Source organism: Rhynchophorus ferrugineus, unplaced genomic scaffold, assembly GCF_030347505.1.
Source record: "Rhynchophorus ferrugineus isolate W39M unplaced genomic scaffold, kcgeb_rfMv2 rfM11, whole genome shotgun sequence".
Lineage (NCBI taxonomy): Eukaryota > Metazoa > Arthropoda > Insecta > Coleoptera > Curculionidae > Rhynchophorus > Rhynchophorus ferrugineus.
The window spans coordinates 8,518,375-8,543,898 of NW_027472590.1; the positions used below are offsets into that span (position 1 = coordinate 8,518,375).

The 25,524-nt window shown below is 31.3% G+C and overlaps 1 protein-coding gene across 1 annotated transcript; it reads left to right on the forward strand.

Moving 5' to 3' along the window:
- Nucleotides 1-23,789: 23,789 nt before the first annotated feature.
- LOC143205227 (histone H3.3A) lies at nt 23,790-24,918 on the forward strand. Its single transcript, XM_076418378.1, has 3 exons — nt 23,790-23,844; nt 24,115-24,408; nt 24,632-24,918. Exons 2-3 carry the CDS (start codon nt 24,127-24,129, stop codon nt 24,758-24,760), a joined length of 411 nt encoding a protein of 136 aa, XP_076274493.1. The 5' UTR covers nt 23,790-23,844; nt 24,115-24,126; the 3' UTR covers nt 24,761-24,918.
- Nucleotides 24,919-25,524: the final 606 nt, after the last annotated feature.

Consider the following 25,524-nt stretch of genomic DNA (forward strand, 5'->3'; position numbering starts at 1 on the left):
CTGGACCTACAGTTTAACGTGGGTTCCGAACCACGGTCCTCAGCATTAAGCCTACCGACTGGCGAGTGACCAACTTTAGAAATCTTCCCAGAAGACATCCGGTCCTCCCTGGCTGGTTACTGGCGTGACTGGGGACCATTTTCCTTGTCGGATTTATAATATTTACAAAACACAATTTAAGCCCTTAATTAGTTTGTTTCGATAAAAGGCATGTTCATCAATAATTAAAATAAAATTATTAATATTATCTTAAAAAGTAATTTCAACGTTCCAATGATAAATTAATTTTTAAATAAAATCAATATACAAAGCATTACTTTTAAACAATTCATATTGTTAATATTAATTTGATATTTTATTGTATATTTTATTCAAATAAACATATATTTATATATTTAATAAACGAAATGATATTTTTCCAAAAATAACTTCTTAATTTTCCTCAAATAGTATCCCTGCATTTTTTTAAATGCCACTCTACAGGAGCTATTGCCTCTGCATGACAAATATGAGAGGTGATGACGTATAGAAGATTAAATAATCAGAGGGAACTATATCATGATAATAAGTTGAATGTTAACAAAATTGTGATTTAACAACTTGAATTATCTTCTTTGGAAAATATTTTTCTTCTGTTAACTTGTTCTACTTTTTCAGAAATTATTTCTTCCATTTGGCAAACATATATTAATAATAATATATGTTTTATAACTATACATTAATAACAATACCTGTTTTATACTTTATTATCTCCGGGCTGATATCACACTTTAGTCTCTTTTTTATTAATATATTTTAAAGTCTCCTTTTTACCAACTATGGGTTTATCTGGACTGGACCTACAGTTTAACGTGGGTTCCGAACCACGGTCCTCAGCATTAAGCCTACCGACTGGCGAGTGACCAACTTTAGAAATCTTCCCAGAAGACATCCGGTCCTCCCTGGCTGGTTACTGGCGTGACTGGGGACCATTTTCCTTGTTGGATTTATAATATTTACAAAACACAATTTAAGCCCTTTATTAGTTTGTTTCGATAAAAGGCATGTTCATCAATAATTAAAATAAATTTATTAATATTATATTAAAAAGTAATTTCAACGTTCCAATGATAAATTAATTTTTAAATAAAATCAATATACAAAGCATTACTTTGAAACAATTCACATTGTTAATATTAATTTGATATTTTATTGTATATTTTATTCAAATAAACATATATTTATATATTTAATAAACGAAATGATATTTTTCCAAAAATAACTTCATAATTTTCCTCAAAGAGTATCCCTGAATTTTTTTGAATGCCACTCTACAGGAGCTATTGCCTCTCCATGACAAATATGAGAGGTGATGACGTATAAGAAGATTAAATAGTCAGAGGGAACTATATAATGATAATAAGTTGAATATTAAGAAAATTGTGATTTAACAACTTGAATTATCTTCTTTTGGAAAATATGTTTTCTTCTGTTAACTTGTTCTACTTTTTCAGGAAGTATTTCTTCCATTTGGCAAACATATATATATATATATATATATATATATATATATATATATATATATATATATATATATATAATTATTAATATTATATTAAAAAGTAATTTCAACGTTCCAATGATAAATTAATTTTTAAATAAAATCAATATACAAAGCATTACTTTGAAACAATTCACATTGTTAATATTAATTTGAATCATTGTATTGTATATTTTATTCAAACAAACATATATTAGTGTGTTTAATAAGTTCGTGAATTTTTCGAAAAGAAATGATATTTTTCTAAAAATAACTTAATTTTGTATATAATTTTGCTCAAAGTGTGTCCCTGAATTTTTTAAATGTCACTCTGCAAGAGCTATTGCCTCTCCGAGACAAATATGAGGTATGAGAAGATCAAATAATCAGAGGGAACTAAATCATGGGAATAAGTTGAGCGTTAAAAAAAAAAATTTTACAACAACTTTAATTATCCATCTTTAAAAAACATTTTGGCTTGTGTAAACTTCTTTTAGTTTTTCAGAATTTTTCTCTACCATTTGGTATAAAATATATTGATTGCAATATATGTTTACTACTTTATCTCTGAGTACGAAGTTGATTTAAATCCAAATATCACTCCTTAGCCTCTTGTTTCGATTTAAAATTATAGTAGTACCTCCAAGCTCTACCCATAGTGAAAAATGGTGCACAAAATAATTTTAATCGTTTTTATAGTCGAAATGTAATGTGCCTTTGTTTCATTGTAGAAATAGATCTTCAAAGCTATATCCTACAATTTTATGACCATTTGTGATGTCGATGTAGTGGTGGAAGCCCCTGCTCAAAGAAGTCATATACAAATCATTGTTATTGAAAGAACTATTTCAGTATGCACCCCCTTAACTTTTAGGCCGTTTTTCACAACATATCTAACTCACTATACGTTCAGTTTTTCCCCATTTTGAAGATTTCGGGATATAAAAGACAACTTGTAAGGCTTAACAGCTTCCTAGCATTTGCAACGGCCTGAAACAGAATATTTAATTGTAGAGAACAGTAGATTTCTTATATGTGCTGTATATAATCATCAATTGGGTCTGATGACACAATCAGTATTAGCCAGATGGTTTAGCAAGTCATTTCCATCCAATTCATAATTCTGCCTCCGTTACGTAGCGATTTTGTATTATTTATTTCATTTTATATTATTTATATTATTCATTTAAATAAGAAAACTCGCCTTTATATATTAACGTACATAAAGAAAAGAGAAAATAAATTGTATTTTATTTGCAACATTGTTTTCCCTCCTTAACTACTCAACACACAGTTTAACAAAGATTTATTTAATAAAACACTTCTCCGAAGAAATTAAGGAAAAATACAAGTTATTGTGATTAAAACCAGCTATTTTCTCCCCCAACGCCACGGATATAATAAATGAACTTAAAACACCCCCTCCCCACCAGACTTCCCCATTAAACTGATAAATGATGATCATCACCGGTGACTCGATTCACCTTGTTCCTTGCCGTTAAATTAAAACCGAACAAGTTTTCCAGCTATTTCGAGCCATTATTGCACCGGGTCTCTCTCCTGATGGCTTCGCGATAGCGATCCCCCTCCCCCCAGCCCCCGGGCGGCAAGTCAAGTCCGCAGGCACCGCACGTGCTACTTTGACTTATGACCCCGCAACGATGTCTCACCTTTTATTTTCCTTTTGTGAGGAAACGGATACGATTCGAGGGGTTATTGCTATCGCTCCACTGGGCAGGTTCGATTGGATGGTCGTCGAACAAAGACGAAATTAAAACACCAAATTACCGAGATGTTATTGTGGAGATGCCGGTGACGATTCGGTCTGGCTAAAACTTCAGAAATAGCCAGAATGGTTGTTGATGTTTGTACGCCTTTAACGCCTTAAACTAAAGCAGGCGTACCACAAGCCTATTGAGACCAATCCTTTACTTATTGTACACACGAGATAAACCACAAATTGGAAATATCACTCACTTCTTACTATCGGAGACAATAGCGAAGAAGTCAGTTGAAAATTACAACAGACAAGTGACAATATAATAAATAGGACAAAACGCTAGAAAATAAAAATTATTCAAAGTAAATCTATTCATGTACCACACAAGCATCAACAACAATAAATAATATCACTCCATATACCAAAGACGTTAAGTATCTGGGAATTAATCTTGATGCAAGGATTATGGAAACTAGAAGGAATATGTATAAAAGAAATAGAAAGAACCGGAAGGAAAATATAAGATAATATATTGGTTAATTGTAAGAAAAACTCAATTATCACCGCTTAATAAATTGCTATTATACAAGCAAATATGAATAAACAGAATTCAATTATGGGGATATTCCGAGAAGATTAATATAAATACAGTACCAGAATAGTTTTCCAGAATAGAAAGTCCTGAGAAGTATTTGTAGGTGTACCCGGATATTGTAGAACTGATTACTTACACCGAGACTTTCATATATCTACTGTCACTGAGGAAATCCAAGGAATCCCAAGAAGAGAGAGTAGAAACTCCGTTATCATTTTAAATTCGAAGTAATACAACACTTGGATAGCACTAAAACAGGACTCAGGCTCAAAAGAACCAAACCATTTAATCTTGTGTAGTTACTGTAGTGAGGTGCATTTAATAGAAAAACAGCAGTGTTAATAATTAAACAATATCTCACCAGATATATACCTGGATTTAAGTTATTGTAAAGACAAATTATAGTATAGTAAGCATGGCCTAGTAACAATAATTTAAGATTTCATTTCAATAACAATTCATTCAGATTTCACTCAGCTGTTTTGATGAAAATTACGTATGTGAAATCGAGGATCCCATTTGACCATAGCACCTACCTTCACTTGAAGTACCTTGCCACCTTGCGTCATAATGATTAGAAATTAATAGTGATTTTAATTGTTAGATCACGAAAACACGGTTCCGGTTAAGAGTTAAATCTACTTCAAGCTCTGAAGCGAAGAAAGAATAGTTTAAATTTTTTTTATTATTAAACGCCTATTATGTCCTGGTTTCGTTATAAACGAGAACAGACACAAACACAATTTTCGGCAAACTTTGTTTGCGCTATACAGTCACCGCGAGATTGCCATCGTCAATTTTAATCAAGGCTATCGGTTTCGGGCGGATAGGAGACCTCGCGCCATATTTCTCCCCGAACCCGATGATATCTGGACCCGTTTAACCTAAACAAAAGATCCTAAACTTTCTTAAATTAAGTTCGGTTCCTATTAAAACGGGGGGCCCGCCTATCCACGGAGAAGACGAATAAAATAGAAACGTCGGGGCAGGTGAATGAGCCCGAACTTTCGGGTGGAAAATTGTTCATTGTTAATTAGTTGCTCCATAAAGATGTCCTATCTGAAATAGGAAAAAAGGCGGACCGGTTGGGAATCGAGCCAGCAACTAATTAATTAATATTAATGCTTCTAAATTACGCCAGACGTCAGCTAATGGAATGATCCGCCTACTGGTTAATTCGGTTTTTATGACCTTTTTTTCATTCTGTCGCTAAATTGACTCGTTTCAACTTGTGTTGTCGCTAATTATTGCTGTTTTTTTATATAATATATAATTAATATATATATATATATATATATATATATATATATATATATATATATATATACATATATTAATATTTTCCCGAATTATTTAAAAATCACACGATCTAAAATCAGGTTAGTTACCAAGCGGTTAAGTTCTTTCAAATTATGCTAACTGAGTTTCGCACTTTTTGTCTTAAGTTCTGAATAGTATCAAAAAAGAGACATTCAAACAGTTATAACAAACAGGTCAACTGAAAAGTCTCCGGCCTACCATAGTAAAACACATTTTTTAACAAAATTTGTTTTTTTTATTCAACATAATTCCCTTCAAGGGTGATACACTGATTATAGCGACCTTCTAAATTTTCGATACCATGTCTGCAGTACAATTTGTCCTTCGCTTCAAAATAGGCCTCAGTTTCGGCGATCACCTATTAATTCGACAAAAATTTCTTCCTAGCGAGCATCCTTTTGAGATCCGAGAACAGTAAATAGTCGGTTATATCATTAAATCTAGATCAGAGCCACATTTGGAGAATACGGTGGATGAGGAAGCAACTCAAAGCTCAATTCATGGATTTTTGCCATCGCTTTCACTGACTTGTGACACGGAATATTGTATTGGTGAAGCAGCACATTCTTTTTCTACAAATGCGGCCGTTTTCAGCGATTTCGTCCTTCAAACGGTCCAATAACGCTATGTAATAGTCGCTGTTGATGGTCCATTCTTTTTCAAGGTAGTCAATGAAAATTATTCCATGCGCATCCCAAAATACAGATGTCATAACATTGCCAATCGACTCTTGCGTTTTCCAATGCTTTGGAGCGGATTCATTGTGTGAAGTCCACTCGGATGATTGTCGAATGGACTTCGAACTTCGATTGGAATGATGGAGCCATGTTTCATCCATTGTCACATATCGACGCAAAAACTCGGGTTTATTACGCTTGAGTATTTTTAAACACTGCTCCGAATCATCAACTCATCATTGTTTTTGGTCAAAAGTGAGCTCGCGCGACACCCACTTTGCACAGAGCTTACTCATACCCAAATATGTGTCAATGATATGGCGTACACGTTCAGTTGATATCTTTAGAGTATCTACTATTTGATTCAATTTCAATTTACGGTCATTCAAAATTATTTTGTGGATTTTTTATAGTTTTCGTCGGTAACAACCTTTTTTGGCCGTCCACTGCTTTCACAGTCTTCGATGTTTATTTCACCACGTTTAAACTTAGCATACAAAGCGTTGATGGTTGATTTTCCTGGGGCAGTATCCGGAAACTCGGCATCAACCCAAGTTTTTGCTTCAACTGTATTTTTCCCTTCAAAAAGCAATATTTTATCATCACCCGAAATTCCTTTTTATCCATTTTTTTACGCAATAACAAAAGTTGCTTCAATCAAAATGCTATAATTCACAAGCTAATGACCGACAGCTGTCCAATTTATACACACATATTTTGAGCGACTAAAATTCTAACTAAAAAACATATGGATTTAATTCTAGTGGCGCCATCTATGTGTCAGGCCTGGGATTCATCGATTAACCTGTTATATTGTACAAATAATTTCAACCCATTATTTCAATTCTTGTATTCTTGTGAATATAACGTCTTTTAATAGGGAAAATAATTTTTAATGGTCATCTACATCATTATGGTCATCGGTAACACTATTAATATTCAAATCATCGTTATTACATCTGAAAGAAACCTCAAAAAATTCCCTCCCTTGAAAAAGAAAAATATTTTCCTCAAGGCGATACACAAATACACGCCGATGGAGTTTCGATAGCCGAATGTTTAAGGCTTTCAGCTCATCCTTATGTCGACAATATTTTCAAAAAAAGAAGTTTCAATAAAGCAAAATTTCAAAGTTGCAATAAAGAGAGAAAAAAGTATTACAATAACTTGAATTTACACCATGCTGTATACATTACTGTAAAAATTTGACCTTGAGTTTCGGTAACTTAAAACATTTCTAAAGTCTTCCTAAAATCTGAATTCTTTCTAAAATCTGCTTCAATATATATATACATATATATATACATATATATATATATATATATATATATATATATATATATATATAAACCTATATTGAACGATCCTAATTTTTAAAAGATCATAAATTAATTTTCTTACATTCGAAATATCATATTAAAATTTATCATAATTTTTTAAATCATGATTCGCACTTTTACGTATAATATAATGTAATTTTATATCTAGAATAATTTCTTATGTATTATAAGTAATATTGACAAAATTTAAAATAGAACTATTCTCTATGAATTCATTGAATGATTCCGATTTGTGGTACATCTTCCAAATGAATTTCTTAAATTCTAGAAATTAAATTACATTTTTTCATAATTTGTTAAATGATGATTCGCAGTTTTATGTATAATTTAATGCATTTTTATATATAAAAATATTGTTTATATGTTATAAATAATGTTGACAAAATTTTAAAATAAATCTATTATCTATTAATTTATTGAAATATTCTGATTTGTAGTCATCTTTCATATAAATTTCTTAACTTCGTTATACTAAATTAACTTTTTGTAATACATTATTTCTTAAATTTATGATATTAAATAAAAAGTCTTAATAAATTATTAAATCATGATTAGCACTTGTTAGTAACTATTTCTGTATTATTAATAATATCAAAAAAATTTGCCAATAAAAACATTCGCTTAAAATTTATTAAAAAATCCAGTTTGTAATAAACCTATCATATATTTTTTTAAAAAATTTGTTATACTAAATTAATTTGTTCACAACTTGTTAATATCTCAAGGTTCTTAATATCTATTCATATATATCATCAAGAATATCGAAAAAATTTCTCAATAAAACCATTGCATCGAAATTACCATATAAGTTTCATTGTATAGACAATAGAGAACGATTTTTCAATTTTAATGAAGCAGCGAATCCAATTTTACATTATTTATAAGGGAGGTTCAACGACTGCTGCGGTTGGCCAAGAAATTGTCATGCTAGTTAAATGTTTCATTTTAGAGGCGAATGGCAGGCATCCAAATGGACGATATTCGTTGTTTTATAGCTCCAGCTTTTAGTACTGCTGGAAGATGCTTCGGCTAGTGCCAGATACGTTGGCAGGAAGGAAACTCTTAGATATAACTCAAATACTAATTAGGTTGATAGTAATTCGCCAGTTATAATAATATTATAATATAAAGATTATCGATTATTTAAGTATTTTATAACATCATTTACTGTTTTTAAGTATTCGTGCAACATTGTCATCAGTTTTTTCCTTTTTTTAGATTTTATGTTAAAAGAAACATTTCTTCAGATGCTATACTAATGTTGTTTAATTGAAATGAGTAACAGAATCATTTTTGGTAGGAAAGTTGGTAAATATAAGGAGCAAAGTCAAATATTTTACTTCAGTGTCTCCCTTTAACTTCTATATGGACGTATTTTGTTTGAATTTAGATAATTTTTCTCTGAATACACGACTCAACAACATCAACTGCTATCAGTATTATACCAGTTACAGTTTAATTTCAATCAGATTATAATATAAAACACCAAGTGAATTGTAATAAATATAATATATGACCTTCGAACTATAAATACTCACCATAGCTTTACGTTTTTGTAGTTGAAGCCATACATCATACTTCAGATTCACATTATATGAAACTGATTTTCTTAAATTTAAATTAGTTTATAGGTCAACATTCAGTGAATCTCTTCATAATATAGTCATCAATGCGTCAATCTTACTTTTGTTATAAAATTTAAACCAGAAGTCTTTAATATATTGGACCTTTGTCGCTTTACATAGATATCTTATCGCCAAATCGTCTTATATATCACTACTCTATTCTAGAAGATACTTATAATAAAATAATTATACCTTTGTTTGTTCTAAGATAATATACACATCAATCCAATACGTTTTTCCTATGTTGTTATACCAATTGTCTTATTCGGTAGTCAATATATGCGCTGGTATTTCAAGCGAAATTACGTATAGTCTTTCCAATAAAACACCCAATTAAATAGAGACAGAATAAAGATTGATGCGTCGGAACATGTAACCGAATCGGTCCATAAAATTTTATTTATTTTGGTATTGGTCAACAATATTTTTATATGCTTGGAAGATAAAAATTAATGAAAGTAAATCTGTACATCTGCAGTTCACCTATAAACAGACCGTACAAGCATCAATAACATTAAATAACACTATCATTCCATATAGCAACAACGCTATATATCTGGGAATGAATTTCGATGCAAAACTTCAGTGGCAGGAACATATAAAGAAGAAAAGAAAAGAACTGGAATTGAAATATAGGAAAATGTACTGACTAATTTTAAGAAAATCACAATTATTAGTACATAATAAATTGCTATTATATAAGCAAATTTTGAATTATGTATGGATATACGGAGCTCAATTATGGGGATGTTCTGCAAAGAGTAACATTAATAAAATACAAAATTTTCAGAACAAAGTCCTGAGAGGTATTGTAGATGCACCCAAATACTATAGGACGGATTACCTACATCGAGACCTTCAAATACCCACAATCAGTCAAGAAAACAAGAGAATTGCAAGGGGCCATGAGGAAAGACTCCATTCTCATAAGAATATTGAAATATTGCAACTTTTGAATACCACCAGAACAGGACACAGACTCAAAAGAATCAAACCATCTGATCTTGTGTAGTGTTATGTAGTGAGACCAAAGACAGAGTTAGGGCCGATGGGTCCTCGTAGATATATACCTAGATTTAAGTTAGCATTTGTAGGTTAGACGGAAACGACTAGTACCATTGTATTAATTAAATAATTAAAAAAATATATGCAATAATAGTCATGGCTTATAAAAAGGCAAACGGTCCCTTTGAGCTTATTTATGTCATATGTCAGTAAAATGCAATAAAGAGACAAATTTAATATTTACATATAGAATATTAAACTGATGCAATTTTATTGGAAATATTCTTAAGCCTGTGTAGCTCACTTACTATTAATTTAAACTTCTAGAGGTCTAAAGGAACTTTAAGAAAATACTTTTAAAAGAATACCTTTCCTAAAAGCATTATGGACACGAGATACTATAATGTCCGTGAAGAACAACGAAAGTTGATGGAAAACGATACAATTTAGAGTAGCATAAGTTTTGATACTTATAATATTTTTTAATAATTCATTGTAGATATATAATTGAAAGCATTGAAAAAAGATACACCGTAGAATGAAGGATTGTCAACAATAACACCGCTTGGGGAAACCCCATCAGACAGACGAATATATAAATTGGTAGATTATGGAATCGTTAACAACTATGCGATAGATTAGAAATAATTAACTGGGTTTTAACGGAAGGATTATAGGCACATTTGCTGAAGATGTTGCACAATATATGTTATGAATCGTATAGGAAACATATGCACTTGGATATTACAAAATATTGAAATAATGAGAAGAACTGCTAGTTGGTTTTCCTTTTTTTGTTGAAAATCTAATTATTTTTAATTTATTGACCTAGTTATCATATTTTATATTCACAAATAAAAGTTAAATGTTATCAAAGCACATATATCTGAATATATTTGAATTAAACGACAATGTATCTGATTTGCTTTTTTTCCTGATGGTAATTCACGATAAAAATGTCTTTTCAATTCTCATTAATGGCACATAATTGGACTCGGACAATTTGTCTCTCCCCATTGGTCAGTGAAATTGCCGGCTTTTAGTGTTTAAACGCGAAACGAAATTTATTGTTAAATTTATTACGGTTTCTCTGCTATTGGCTGCCTATAATAGCAATTATTGTTAATTGGAAATATTATTTCGTAGCGCCGTGTTGCCTGTGAACGAATAAATTCGCATTTTGTTAAGCGAACGCTGGCATTGTACGGTCGACGATAGCGAAAAACCTGTATCGATTCAAGCCCGGTGTAATTCTGTTGATTTTATTATAGTTTCGATCGAAAAATGTTCAATTCAAATGAAATTAATTACCCAGTCTCTTTTTTTAGTTGGATAAGTTAATATTCTCATGTAATACTGAGTTAATATTTGCAGTCATACAAATCTCATGAAGCATAGTACTCATTATATAACAATTGTATCATAAATTAATAAGCATTAAAATATTGAATTTTTTAAATTATTATAAACCTTTCCATCTGTTACATTTAAATTGACGAAAAGCTAGATCTAAACTTGGAACCATACCTCTCTGGTTAATAGAAAAACACACTGAATAAGCTTTAGAATAAGATTAGGAGAAAATATCATCTTGAGAAACGTGATACACACCGGGGAATAACTGAAAATTGAGTTAAAAAAGTTGATCAAGGATATTCAGTACTCAGCGTGGAAAATTACCCCAGAAACCAAAAAGGAACTAAACAGCAATAACTACCCTAAAGAAATTAATATCAGAAAGAAGTAAAGCGTCCAAATTATTTGAAACAACAATGTCCAATTTATTTGAAATTCTTCCTGAAAAGAATAAAACCAATTGAGTAACTAATTCCAGATTATCAATTGATTTCAGCAAACAACATTCAACCATTAATCAATTAATTGATAGTAAAATTATTAGAAGGAAATAAAACTTGTTTTTCAATATACTTAGATGTTATTCAAGCTATCAATGAGTTTTGGAATCAGGGTTTATAGCATAAGAACAAATTGCTTATCCATGGTCAATATTGAACTATTTTGAGTAATATATGACTGTTCGTACTTCAGAGTCAAGCTTATACAAGAAGATACATATTCCAACTTAAGGAAAATAAGTAGATGCTTTATGGAACTTGAGGCCAATACTTCAATTGCTGTACACACAATATTCTTGACAACATTCATTGAATATGTTGCTACATTTCCAGAAAACACTGCAAATCTAACTATTAAAGATAACAACGCTGAATAGACCGAAAAGTTGAAAACAGGTATTCTCGAAATAACAAAATTAAATTTTTCAAAATGAATCAGAATAAATCAATTCATATTTATTTCAACAAAAAATTAAGCACAAATTCCGTTTGGAAATAAATTGACACGACCATTGATGCTAAACTCAGATGGATGCCACATGTGCAAAAGAAGTGAAGACCTGAAACTGAAGAACAAAAAAATTTACTAGTTACTGAGCGGATAATCATCCCTGTCAATAAGCTTTTGTTTTGATGATGATGATTATGATATTCAACTCTGGGGTTGCACCAGCTAAAGCAATTTAAATATTATATAAAGATTCCAAAACTAGACACTGCGAGGTTTTGTTGTTCCTTCATGGCAGAATCGTAATAACATTATGTATAAAGACCTGAAGATAGAAGCTGTCAATAACGTTATCAATGACTATGACCAAAAACTTCCATAAGCTCATCAGTATTGAGGTTCTCAAACTCCAAAATGATCATGGTATAGTCAGAAGATTTAAGAGAGCAAAAACTGTTTCATCTAGTTCTGTGATGTTTGAAGTAAAACCCAGTGTCCACTAAAAACATTGATAGCCCAAAGTATCTACCGTAGAATAAACATTTTGTAATTTTAAAACCGTAGCAAAGTAGAATAAAAACAGATAACAAGACAGGTCAATTGGAAAATCCCCGGCCTGACACATAGATGGCGCTAATAGAATTAAATCGACATGTTTTTTGGTTAACCCTAACCCTCAAAAGATGCGTGTACAAATTTGACAGCTGCCGTATCATTGGTTTCTGAATTATAGCATTTTTTGTGAAGCAACTTTTCTTATTGTACAAAAAATATTAAAAAGCAATTTCACGTGTTGATAATATAATGGTTTTTGAAGAGAAAAAATACAGTTGAAGCAAGAACTTGGTTTGATTCCGAGTTTCCAGATACTGCCCCAGGAAAATCAACCATCAAGGATTAGTAAGCCAAGTTTAGACATGGTAAAATGAGCATCGGAGAAGCTGAACACAGTGGACGCCCAAAAGAGGTTGTTAAAGACGGAAACATTTCAAAGGTTATGACGTCTGTATTTTGGGATGCGCATGGAATAATTTTCATTAACTACCTTGAAAAAGGAAGGACGATCAGCGGCACCTATTACATAATGTTATTGGACCGTTTAGAGGACGAAACCGCCGAAAAACGGCCGCATTTGTAGAAAAAGAAAATGCTGCTTCACCAAGAAAATGCACCGTCTCACAAGTCAGTGAAAACGATGTCAAAAACCCATGAATTGGGCTTCGAATTCATCATCCATCGCATTCTCCAGATCTGGCCCCCAACGACTATTTCCGGTTCTCAGATCTCAAAAAAATGCTCGCTAGGAAGAAATGTTCGTCGAGTGAAGAGGTGATGGCCGAAACAGTCTGAAGCGGAGGACAAATCGTACTACAAAAATAGTATCGAAAAGTTGGAGGGTTGCTATAATCAGTGTATCACCCTTGAAGGGAATTATGTTGAATAAAATAATTTATATTTTTATAATTTACTATGGTAGGCCGGGGACTTTTCAATTGACCTATTTTTAGTATTAATTTACTATATTGTAATAATAAAGAGTAATTAAGGAATATTGTCTTATTACATTAACTCATATCCGTAAAAATACAATTATCTAATTTAAATAAATACAATCAAACAGTCATAGAAACTTATTATAATTCTCCTTCACATTGTTCCAGATTTCTTGAGATTAAAAATATATACGCTATTTCTTGAGAGAAAAATTTATACGATGTTTTATCTAACCTTCATAGTCATCACCAAAAACAAAGAAGTACATCAAATTAATATATACAAATACACATTTATATTTTATGAAAACTACGAAAGGAAGTGATCTTTCATATACACTTCAATAGTATTATTTTAATTTTTGTTGATATATCATAACTTCTATCAACAAAATTCTTGATGCTATGTAAATAATTATATTCTAAGTAATATTTCGTAACTCAGTTATTTGCTACACAAGTTTAATATAATCCAATACATTTCTAGCTAACACAACTTGGTATATTATCTAATCCCATATCAGTTGCTGTGTTTTTCCAGATGTTTTGCCAAATTTAATATACCGGCTCCGCAATCTCAAGATATATATGAAATATTAAATGAAGCCATCTTCGGAGTTCCCCTTTCCCAAAACAAACTTCAAGTATTTCTTTCGGAGGTGATTCCCCTCGCTCTGGTCCCCTCACTCGTTCGTTCACACCTACATCAGTCAAAATTATTTTACAACGCTACAGTATTGCCGAACATGTCTCCTAATAAAAACAAGGGAAAGATGTTCGTTATAAATATCTGAAGAGGAAAGGCAGATGATAAATTTTCACTGAAATATAGTTGAATTGAATAAAATATACGATGTGGGAATTAATTCTAAAGGATTTATATTAAATATAAACTTATGCAATATTACAAAACGCATTTTCTTTTGACTAATAACATCACAGGTGATAAAATTTTATACCGAAATAAATCTGACATACATTATGTTTTAAAACTAGTTTTTTACAAATTTCTGCTATTAATTATAAGTCTTATTATAATTTTCTTTATTCTATTATCTGCCTTTCTGTCTCAAATTCCTAATACCATTTGATTTGTCGATTCCCCGTTATTCGTTTTCTCGGTATTTTGTTAATATTTCCAACATTTACACTAACTTTATTTAGTTTAGTGTCGTATTTACTTTCTCAACTTAATTGGTAGTATGTGTCAATTTTTTTCATATGTTTCGTTAAAATAATACATCAGTGTTATTTTGAGAATCAAAGATTCAACAATTACCAGGTACTCAAAATTACAGACATTATAACAGATCAATTAAAAATGGCCAAATTAGCTTTTTTTATTCAACATAATTCATTTAAAGGGTGATACGCTGATTATAGCGAACGTCCTACTTTACGATGCCGTTTTTGCAATTCGAAGCCATTCCATTTGATGGATTTTTGCCATCGCTTTCACTGACTTGTGAAACGGTGCATTGTCTTCGTGAAGCAGCACTTTCTTCATCTTCAAATGCGGCCGTTTTTCGGCGATTTCGTCCTTCAAACGGCCCAATAAGGCTATTTAATAGTCGCTATTGATGGTCCGTCCTTTTTCAAGGTAGTCAATCAAAATTATTCCATACGCATCCCAAAACGCATCCCGTTGCGTTGTCCCAGACATTGAGCGGGTTCATCGTGTGCAGTCCACACGGATAACTGTCGATTGAACTTTGGAGTGAAATAATGGTGCCATGCTTCATTCATTGTTACATATCGACGCAAAAACTCGGGTATATTACGCTTGATCGTCTTCAACTTGTTTTTGGTCAAAAGTGCGCTCGCGCGGCACCCACTTTGCACAGAACTTTCTCATACCCAAATATTCGTGAAGGATATGACGTACACGTTCAGTTGATATCTTTAAAGTGTCTGCTATTTCATTCAGTTTTAATTTACGGTTGTTCAAAATCATTTTGTGGATTTTTTAAATGTTTTCGTCGGTAACAAACTCTTTTCGGCGTCCACTGCGTTCACCGTCTTCAGTACTCATTTCACCAGGTTTAAATTTAGCATACCAATCCTTGATGGTTGATTTTCCTGAGGCAGGATTGAGCCAAGGTTTTGCTTCAACTATATTTTTTCCTTCAAAAAACAATATTTTATCAACAAGCGAAATTCCTTTTTATCCATTTTTTTCACAATAACAAAAGTTGCTTCACACAAAATGCTATAATTCTCAAAACAATGATCCGAGAGCTGTCAAATTTATACACGCATCATTAGAAAAAGCCTACGAAAAGAAAAAACTTCGTTCAGCTATATCGATGTAACAAACCCTTCTATATAACTATATAACTAACTATGTAATATTAACATTTTAGTAGCCCTGGCAAATAAATGTACATCTGTATATTAATATTATCATCATTATTAGCAGGTCTGCCATCGATATTTTTCTGCTTTGTCTTAGCAAATATAATAGAGAATATGCACTTGATTTTAACAATGTTATTACAATATTACTACTGGGAACTCTTGGCAGTTATTTCTTGCGCTTAATTTTCTTGTTGAGTGTTATACTAATTATATTTTTACTTAATTTCTTCAATATTTTATCACATGTCATGGCTAGCTTTCAATGCTCACTCACTTCAGTTCTATAACAGTTCCGATATTATTTTCAAAATTATTATTTCAGTCGCACAGTCCAGTCATAATCGACGAATCACTTCTGGTCAAATTTTGGTTACTTCACCTTATAAATCCCAGTTCCATTTTTTCTTTTATTTTTTCTTCCCGTTGGTAGCACGAAACAGATTTTTCAGCTATGAAATATAAAATAAATAAACCAAACAAAGAAAACCAAAAAGAAAACAAAAATTTTTAAATTTACTGCTTTTACTTCAATTAAGATCTAAGTAATCACACTTTTTTAGAATTTGTCTATCATATATTATTATTATAAATCAATATTTCTGTGATTCTTTGTTAAAGCCATCATGTCACTTTATCATTTATTTAGGAAAATAGAAATCAGTATAAGCAATTTATGGGAGAATGCAGTTTGTATAACCCGTTCAATAAAACAGTGAACTCGCTTCACCTAAATGTATGACGTTAATACATCGCAATGGTTCCTCGGCCTCATCATTTTGGCTTCTGACATTTGTTATATGTCTGAAGCCAGAATGATTAGATAATAAAATGAAAAATATAAATAAATGCAACAAAAACAATATCATCAAATGCAATCTATTTTGAAATAATAGAACATAAAATACATAGTTTATCAAAGGACTTTCAAAGGAGTTAATATATTTTTGAAGTCTTCAACAAGTTTAGTTAATGGTTCTCTAACTGCAATGTTTCTTTGTTGAGTTATTTTTATGTCTCTATATTTCTCCTTGGTTTCTTCAGTTACAACTTGTACTCATCTTTCTTGATAAAATTAGATTCAATCACTGAATTCTTCCTAATGCATTTGTCCTCTCTGAAAAAAAAAGTATTCCATCTCTCCTCATACATTCTAACCAAACGCTTATCCTGTGCAATTACACGCATAACTATGCACACTATATTGAGATAGTGTTGCTATGGTGGACTGTCCGTAGCTGTAACTGATGGTTCTTCCACGTTCTTTAACACCTGGTTTTCAAACCATATCAGAAACATGTTGTGGTTCATTTCTCCATGCTAGTCGATCTTAGACTCAGAGGACAATACTAATTTTGCCTCAGGAATAAAATCATTTCTGTTTCCGTTCGTGGAGAACAATATACCTCCGTTGCATAATTAAGAGATATTATGACTAGAAATCAAATAAAATGTTATACTAACGTTTACCTTTTTCCTCCAACTGTTTTGTCTGTATGCTATTTTTATTATCATATTGCTAATGAGTCCAATGTTTATTTTGAAATATTCAAGCCTCATCTAAATACATAAATTTAAATAACAAGCTTCCCTTGATTTTATTATGCGCTTTCAAAAATTGTAATCTTCTAAAAGCAATAGCTGGAAGCTTCATTAAACCTCCTCATTAGTTATACTCACACCTTTTAAAACCTATGTTTCCCGACAGTTTATGAAAGGATGTTATATATCTATCGAGGAGCTGCATACCTCATAAGTTTTCTATGGATACTTTCCAGACTAAATGAAACTATTTTCACTGAAATAAGTGTATTAAATTATGTTTATATTGAAAAAACTATATACTGTTTCTATACATTTTATAAATTCTATATAAATTCGCCCCCCCCCCCCTATATAGGACAATGGTTTCTTTTCGTTGAATCCAATATTACATTGTTTTTCATTTCTAAGATGTTTTACTCACACTTTTACTTTACCATAGTAATATTCAGTGTAACTGCAACAGGTTAAAGAGTATTGCCAAAAAAACCAGCACCTTAGTATTTAACAGTATCAACATGTACCTTTCTAACGCATTTTACTGGCCGCCAGTACTTCGTTCTTGTTTAAAGTAATTGATTAAAGATGCCATCTATTTCTAACTCTGATTATCTTATGACTGCAGCATTTTTAATCAGAGTAATGATAAGCATCAATTTCAAATTTATCGGAAGCAAACCTCTGAAACAATGTTTGCCGATTAATAACCTGTAATTATCGTAACTGATGATTTGAGGAACACTTGGCAAGTAGCTGACTTTTGTAGGCTGACTTGGTTACGTGTTCGGACATACCACACAACATTATCTCTCTTTTTAACTGAAATTAGATAAGAAGGAAAATATTGTCTGGTATTAAAAGCAATATATTACACATCTTGGTGATGCGAGTTCCCTGTTACATTGGATAGACCATATGAACCATATATTTATGCTTAAACTTGTATTGTGAAATATTTAATGAAACATAATGATTATGACGGATTTATAATAACTATCTGTTGATGTTTGAAAGTCTAAGTATGTCTATCTAGTATTAGTCAATGTAAAGTTATAATAATTCGTAGCATTATCTTGTAAACCTCCTGTCCGATTTTATCAATTGTCCGAATTTACAAATTGTTTACAATTTACTATTGTTCACTGTTATTTCGAATAGACTATATTACCCAACAGTCGCTACTGAAATGGGTTTCTTTATTGCCGGATATTTAGCTTTTACGGAACTTTCATTGTTTACAGTGATACAATCACTTTCTTGGGTCGATGCCCAGTGTCGCATTTGTATCCCAGCCAGCGCGATTCCTGCTACTCACGTATTCCGAACTCGTCGCCTCTAACAATGTTTGATGTTTGGTCAATTCGGCGACGGACCGACATCGTTTCTCGCCATTGCCATGCCTCGCGACATCTCGACGCTACAATGGCTCTAATCAGGCTGTGTCTAAAGTAGCGAACTGCGGCGCCCAAATTTTTATTCGACGACAGATTGGTTGCGTAGCCGTCTTGATTTGGGATCGTCTACAATCAGTGTTTTTGATGACTTCGCTTGTTTCGCTGATTTAGCTGGTAAACAGACAGATTTCTCTCGTTAGCCTGACATTTCTGACATAGAATCGTTAATATATCGGCCACAATACAGAGATAACTTCGTTAATTTCTGTGAAATAACCTGTTAACTTTCAATGAAATTATTGCCAAATTAGTACTGAATAACATCAGTCGTTCTTTTTTTCTCTATATGCCAGAAATAAATAATCGCAAAAATACAAGTACCAAACCAAAGGTTGCGAGATAAATTTCACAAAACCCCCAATCTCGAGTTTCTAAATATCGCATATTCAACTAAACTGCATTGCATGCGTTGTTATGAAGAAGCAACAAAACTCGAAACCGTCTCTACAGGATACACATCTATCATTTACCAAAATCTATCATCACTACATAGTATAAAACAAAGTCGCCTTTTCTGTCCCTATATCCCTATGTGCGCTTAAATCTTTAAAACTACGCAACGGATTTTGATGCGGTTTTTTTCAATAGATAGAGTGATTCAAGAGGAAGGTTTATATGTATAATACATGCATAATATACTAAGGCAACATTGCTAATTTTAGAGGTTTCTAACGTGATGTCGTAAATTAACCTATTTTTTTAGGCTTATTTAGCAATTAGCAAAAACGCTGCCTAACCCTACGAGTTAGATCAAATTAATGTACTACAGTATTGTACACCATAAAAAGGTCTACAAAAAAGTCCGCGATGGTATATGTTTATCTTTTAGGGATAACCCACATTAACCATTTTTATTGTTTACTTTTTACGTGAGAAAATGGCTTATTTACGAAGCTATTTTAAGCAATACGGCATTAATCCTTATCGAATTAAGTACCTTAAATACAGTGTGCAATTAATATAGATCAATATGGTTCCTTACAGCATGTAAATTAAACAAATATTTTCGGAGATATTACAAATTTAAAATTTGCGTTTAAAAATGTGTAATGTAATAAAAATTGTATGAATTTAGATATTCCAAAGATAGCAGGAAATCTTCATAGTAAGTATAGGGGAAGAGGAATTGTTTTACTCCAAATTTAATGCGTGCAGGCCAAGGGCAGTAATGAATGAACCAAAAATACTGGATCGATTTTAATCATGTTTTCATTGAGTGACATAGGCATATATATTTTATGCCCGTGCAAAGTCGGAGCGGGCCGCTATGTTTTTATATACAACGTTCATATTTTTTCTGTAGTGTATTTAATTTAGTATCAGCATTGCACCCGTGCGAAGCCGGGGCGGGTCGCTAGTAATGTATAAAGGACCAAGTCTATAATTAATTATTTCGTTACAGTCCTTTGTCTAGTCAAAAAGAGTGGTCAACTAAACAAATTCTGAACATGAAAAACTGAAAGCCCAACTGTAAGGAATCATATAGCTCCTCTGACATTTGCAATCTGCACATTTAAGATGAATACCGAAAGAGAAAAACTGAAAAATAAAAATATTAAATTAGCTGGCAATTTAATCAATCTAATTTATAATTAATAACTCTAGATATTTCAGAGAATACGACATCTAGCGTCATAATCATTTTTTCATTACTAATTCATATAGATACTATAGTCTGTTCAAAGTTATTTTATACATACGTCATTTAAATGTGTGGAATGTTGCCGAATCAACTCTAAGTTTTGGTTCAGTTTATCTTTGACATACCACAAAATTCTAATCTAAATAAAATAATTGTACAAAAATGTGGTCAAATATAATTTATTTTAATCATTATAGTACATCTAAAAACTGCAGTTAATTATAGAGCCACAATAGGTTATAGGTTAGAGCTATAAATTCTCATCACTATTGCTGAAGAATTTGAAGAATGTATATATATATATATATATATATATATATATATGTGTGTGTGTGTGTGTGTGTGTGTGTGTGTGTGTATGTGTATAAAGAATGTCTGACAACTGAACGATTTGACAGGCTTTTTTTACAGGTTTACATTTTCGAACCAATCAGACAGCATTGTGTCTCTTTTTAAACAGAATAAAATGAGAAGGAAAATATAGAATAACCTTTTAACTTTCATTGAAATTATGGCTAAATTAGGAGCGAATCCAAGATTCCGTTTGGGAGTAGTTTGATCCTGGTATAAAATATATTCAGATTCGTTAAATATTTGTTAATAATACAATTACAAATAAAGAATTGCAAAGATACAAGTACCAAACCAAAGGTTGCGAGATAAAGTTCCACAAAACTCACAATCTCGAGTTTCTACATATCGCATATTCTAATAAACTGCATTACATGTGTTGTTATGAAAAAGCAACAACTCACAACAACTCGAAACCGTCTCTACAAGATGTACATGTACAAATATTTGCAATATATTAAGGACCAAGTCTAGAACTAATTATTTCGTTACACTTAAAAAAAAGAGCCTAGTGCCTAGCCTAGTTGTCTAGTCAAAAGGAGTCATCAACTAAACAAATTCTGAAGATGAGAAAGTGAAAGCCGAACTGTAACGAATCTATCATATAGCTCCGCCAGCAATTGCAGTTTGCACATTTAAGATGAGTATGGAAAGAGGAACACTGAAAAATCAGGATATCAAATTAGCTGGCAATTTAATCAATCCAATTTCTAATTAATAACTGTAGGTATTTCTTTTATTCTCATAGCAATCCACAGTCTCTCCAATGCACATTAAATTAACACGAAAGACATGCAAGATATTGCTTCAGTAATAAATCATAAAGGCAATAAAGTGAATTTTGTAATGCTAATTAGATAAAAATAAGTTACTGATAATTATATGAATTCTGAGATATTCTAAAATAGGAATCGCCAAAAATATTAGTGTATTTTTATTGTGGTCTAACCTTGTGAAACACTTAAGGTATTAAAGCAAATATCGTTATGAAAATTATAGCAGTTATGGTGGAAATACGAAAAAGTAAAACAGCTATCAGTTCCATTAATCTATATAATTCCTAACCCACACATCTGGAACTAGAAAATATTTTTATTTATTTTTTTTTTGAAAAAATATAGTTGAATGTAAGAGGGTTCTTGCGATCTTACAAGCTATGAAGTAAAAATATAAATCATAAACCAGATTAGTGTTTCAGAGAATACGACATCTAATATGATCGTCATTTTTTCACAACCACTTCATATAGATCGTATAGTCTGTTCAAAGTCATTTTGTACATTCGTCATTTAAATTTGTGACATCAAAACGTCGCAATGTTGCCGCATCAACTGTAAGTTTTGGTTCAGTTTGGCTTTGACGTACAACAAAATTCTAATCTACATAAAATAATTGAACAAAAATGTTATCAAATATAATTTATTTTAACATTATAGTATATCTAAAAACTACAGTTAATTATACAGCCACAATAGTTTATAGATTAGAGTTATAACTTCTCATCACTATTGCTGAAGAATTTGGAGAATGCATACGTCTGACAACCGGACAACTTTGACAGGCTCATTCGTTTACATATTCGAAGTAATCAGGCAGCATTGTGTCTGTTTATAACCAGAATAAAACGAGAAGGAAAATACTGTCTGATTCTAAAGCGAATTCGCAAATTGCGGCAGGCAACACATTAAACATCTTGATGACATATGTACAAAAAACTTTGAATAGACATAGTATAGAACTAACCACAAACACACCAAGTAATTTTCAAAGAGCTTGCGGTGTATTTTTCCTATTCGGAATTAAGCAGTCTAAAAATCCCTAATTCTAAAGCCCAATACTATTTGAGAAAATAAATGGTGCTTCCTTTCAACCGACTGCTTCAACCACATCAGTTATAGACAATAATGTGTTGAATTAATAGTTTGACCAAGTTCCAATAGTTCATAATAACCAACTATTTTCCAATCCGATCAAATACTTACCATCGTCTTACTTATTCTTTGAACATTCCACAATCTGTTCGACGGGCAACAAGTATATGATGACATTTATATTATACAATGACGTGTAGAAGATCGCTTCAAAAGTCCCGCTACCATTTTGATTGCGCGCCATCTTGGTTATGTGATATTTAGCTCAGTTTCGCTCTAACCATTGTGTTTTGTAGATGCCCAAATTTTATTGTAAAAAAATATGCGCCACAAAAACAAGCAGAAATAGTAACTAATCACAGAAATAGAAAATAGTCATTTTATTATTGCTACTCAGCGAAAATTATGTCAATTCTAGCGGGACTTTTTCCCCACGTTTTATATATTATTCTAAAAACATTCTATGTATCTTAATAGTCTGGATCATATCAGATTGATACATTTTGTAATTAAATAAAAGTAATCGACAAATATAAAAAATAACTAATCGCGGAAAAATAGTTATATTTATCCTGAAACTGAGGTTCCCAAATTAATATTTACTTAAACATAAAAATAATATGAACATTAAAATTTAATTATAAATAAAATAACTAGTGAATGACTTATAAAATAGTATTAATATATGTTAGGGTCCTAGAAACCATCAATTAAATTTATTAAAATGACTAAATTTATGGTATGCTAATTAAAAAAATAAACTCATGAATATTCTCATGAACTAACTAAATAAATATAAAATGATATAATGAATATAAGATACTATAGTCAATATAATCTACTGTAATAAATATAAACTACTGTAATAAATATAAAATAATTAGAGAATTTGAACCAATAGGGTAGTGTTTACCCAAAAGGATATATATATAATGTCAGCAAATTCCAATTAAATTTAGTTTCAAACTGTCACTTCACCTTTCTCCTTCGTGTCGTATGTCGTCTTTGTGATATTTGTCAGTTATTTTGAGGTAAGTTTAAAGATTACTAATTAAAATATATTTCAAAGTCTTAATTTTTATCTAGTTCTGCCTTGGTATTTATTTATTGAATAATTCATAATAAAGTGAACATAATTTAAGGTATCCAATTTTCATTGTTGTTTGTATCCGCCATCTCGTCTCTAAATTACCAACTATTGATATGTCTCTTTCACAATATTAACGCAAAATTAAAAATAATTTACAACTGAATTTATTGGCGCCAAAGTTAATGAAACAGTATTTTTAATATTTGAATAGAATACATTGAAAATGGCACGAACGAAGCAAACAGCTCGTAAATCAACGGGAGGTAAAGCTCCCCGCAAACAACTGGCTACTAAAGCAGCAAGGAAATCGGCACCTTCAACTGGCGGTGTCAAAAAACCCCATCGTTACCGCCCTGGTACTGTAGCTCTCCGAGAAATCAGAAGATACCAGAAATCCACTGAACTGCTTATTAGAAAACTGCCATTCCAGCGTCTCGTAAGGGAAATTGCACAAGATTTTAAAACCGATCTTCGATTTCAGTCTGCTGCTATTGGAGCTCTACAAGTAAGTAAACATTTTTGCGGACACTAGTAATAATAGTGATTAAATATATGATATATAGCATATATTCTTAGTAATGAATTATGTAGGATTGCTGTGAGATATACTATTGTTGGCTGTTGGAATGCTTGTTGTATAGAAGAATTTAAAATGTTAATTGGTTTATAATGCGAATAAAATCTTCAGTATAATTGCACTTTCTAATAGCTCTTATTGTTTGTTTTAGGAAGCCAGTGAAGCTTACCTTGTAGGTTTATTTGAAGATACAAATTTGTGTGCCATACACGCTAAACGTGTGACTATTATGCCTAAAGACATCCAGTTGGCGCGTCGAATTCGTGGAGAGCGAGCATAAGTAGTATAGTTTTTTTAGACGTATACGGTTCCTTTTTATGTTCATGTAAAATTTTTGCTTTATTTCTAATTGTTCTTGGGTTTTATAACATCTTGAAGCAGAGCGGTGATGTGAGAGAATTGCCATCTTAGCATCTCATTAGGTGTTTTCTTTTGTTTTGTGGAATATATTTTATTATAAATTATGTAATTATTTCATTTTAATATTTAATCGTTCATATTATTAAACAAATATTATTTACTATCTTTTGTTGTTATTAATAACTTAAATGTATATTTTTATCCGTAAATATAATTTTTCCTTTGAAACTTATTGTAATTCTGGATACTTGGTAAACGGAGCATTGAATGAATGTATCTGACTTTGATTCAATTGTTCAGTTGTTTGTACATTTTAACTTTTAAGAATAAAGATCATTGCTTTTTATTTTGAATAACTATAAATATAAATTTTATTGTAAAATACACTAAATCATATCAGAATTCAATAATATCGATATCATCTGTTATGTTAAAGTAACTTGAGTTTTAACTTAATTTAAGGTATATAAATATCAACGGGCAATAGTAAATGTGCAAAAAATAAAGCACTAAACAGTAACAGCAAAAGAGTAAATATTATTATGTTATCATGTATTAGATAAAATGGAAGTTTTTTAAAAAAGATGCTAATAACTGCAAAAGTTCTGATGATGAGGAAGTGCAAGCCCAAATAAAATTACTGTATAACTTTTCTGCCAATTCTAGCGGTTACATTTAAAATAC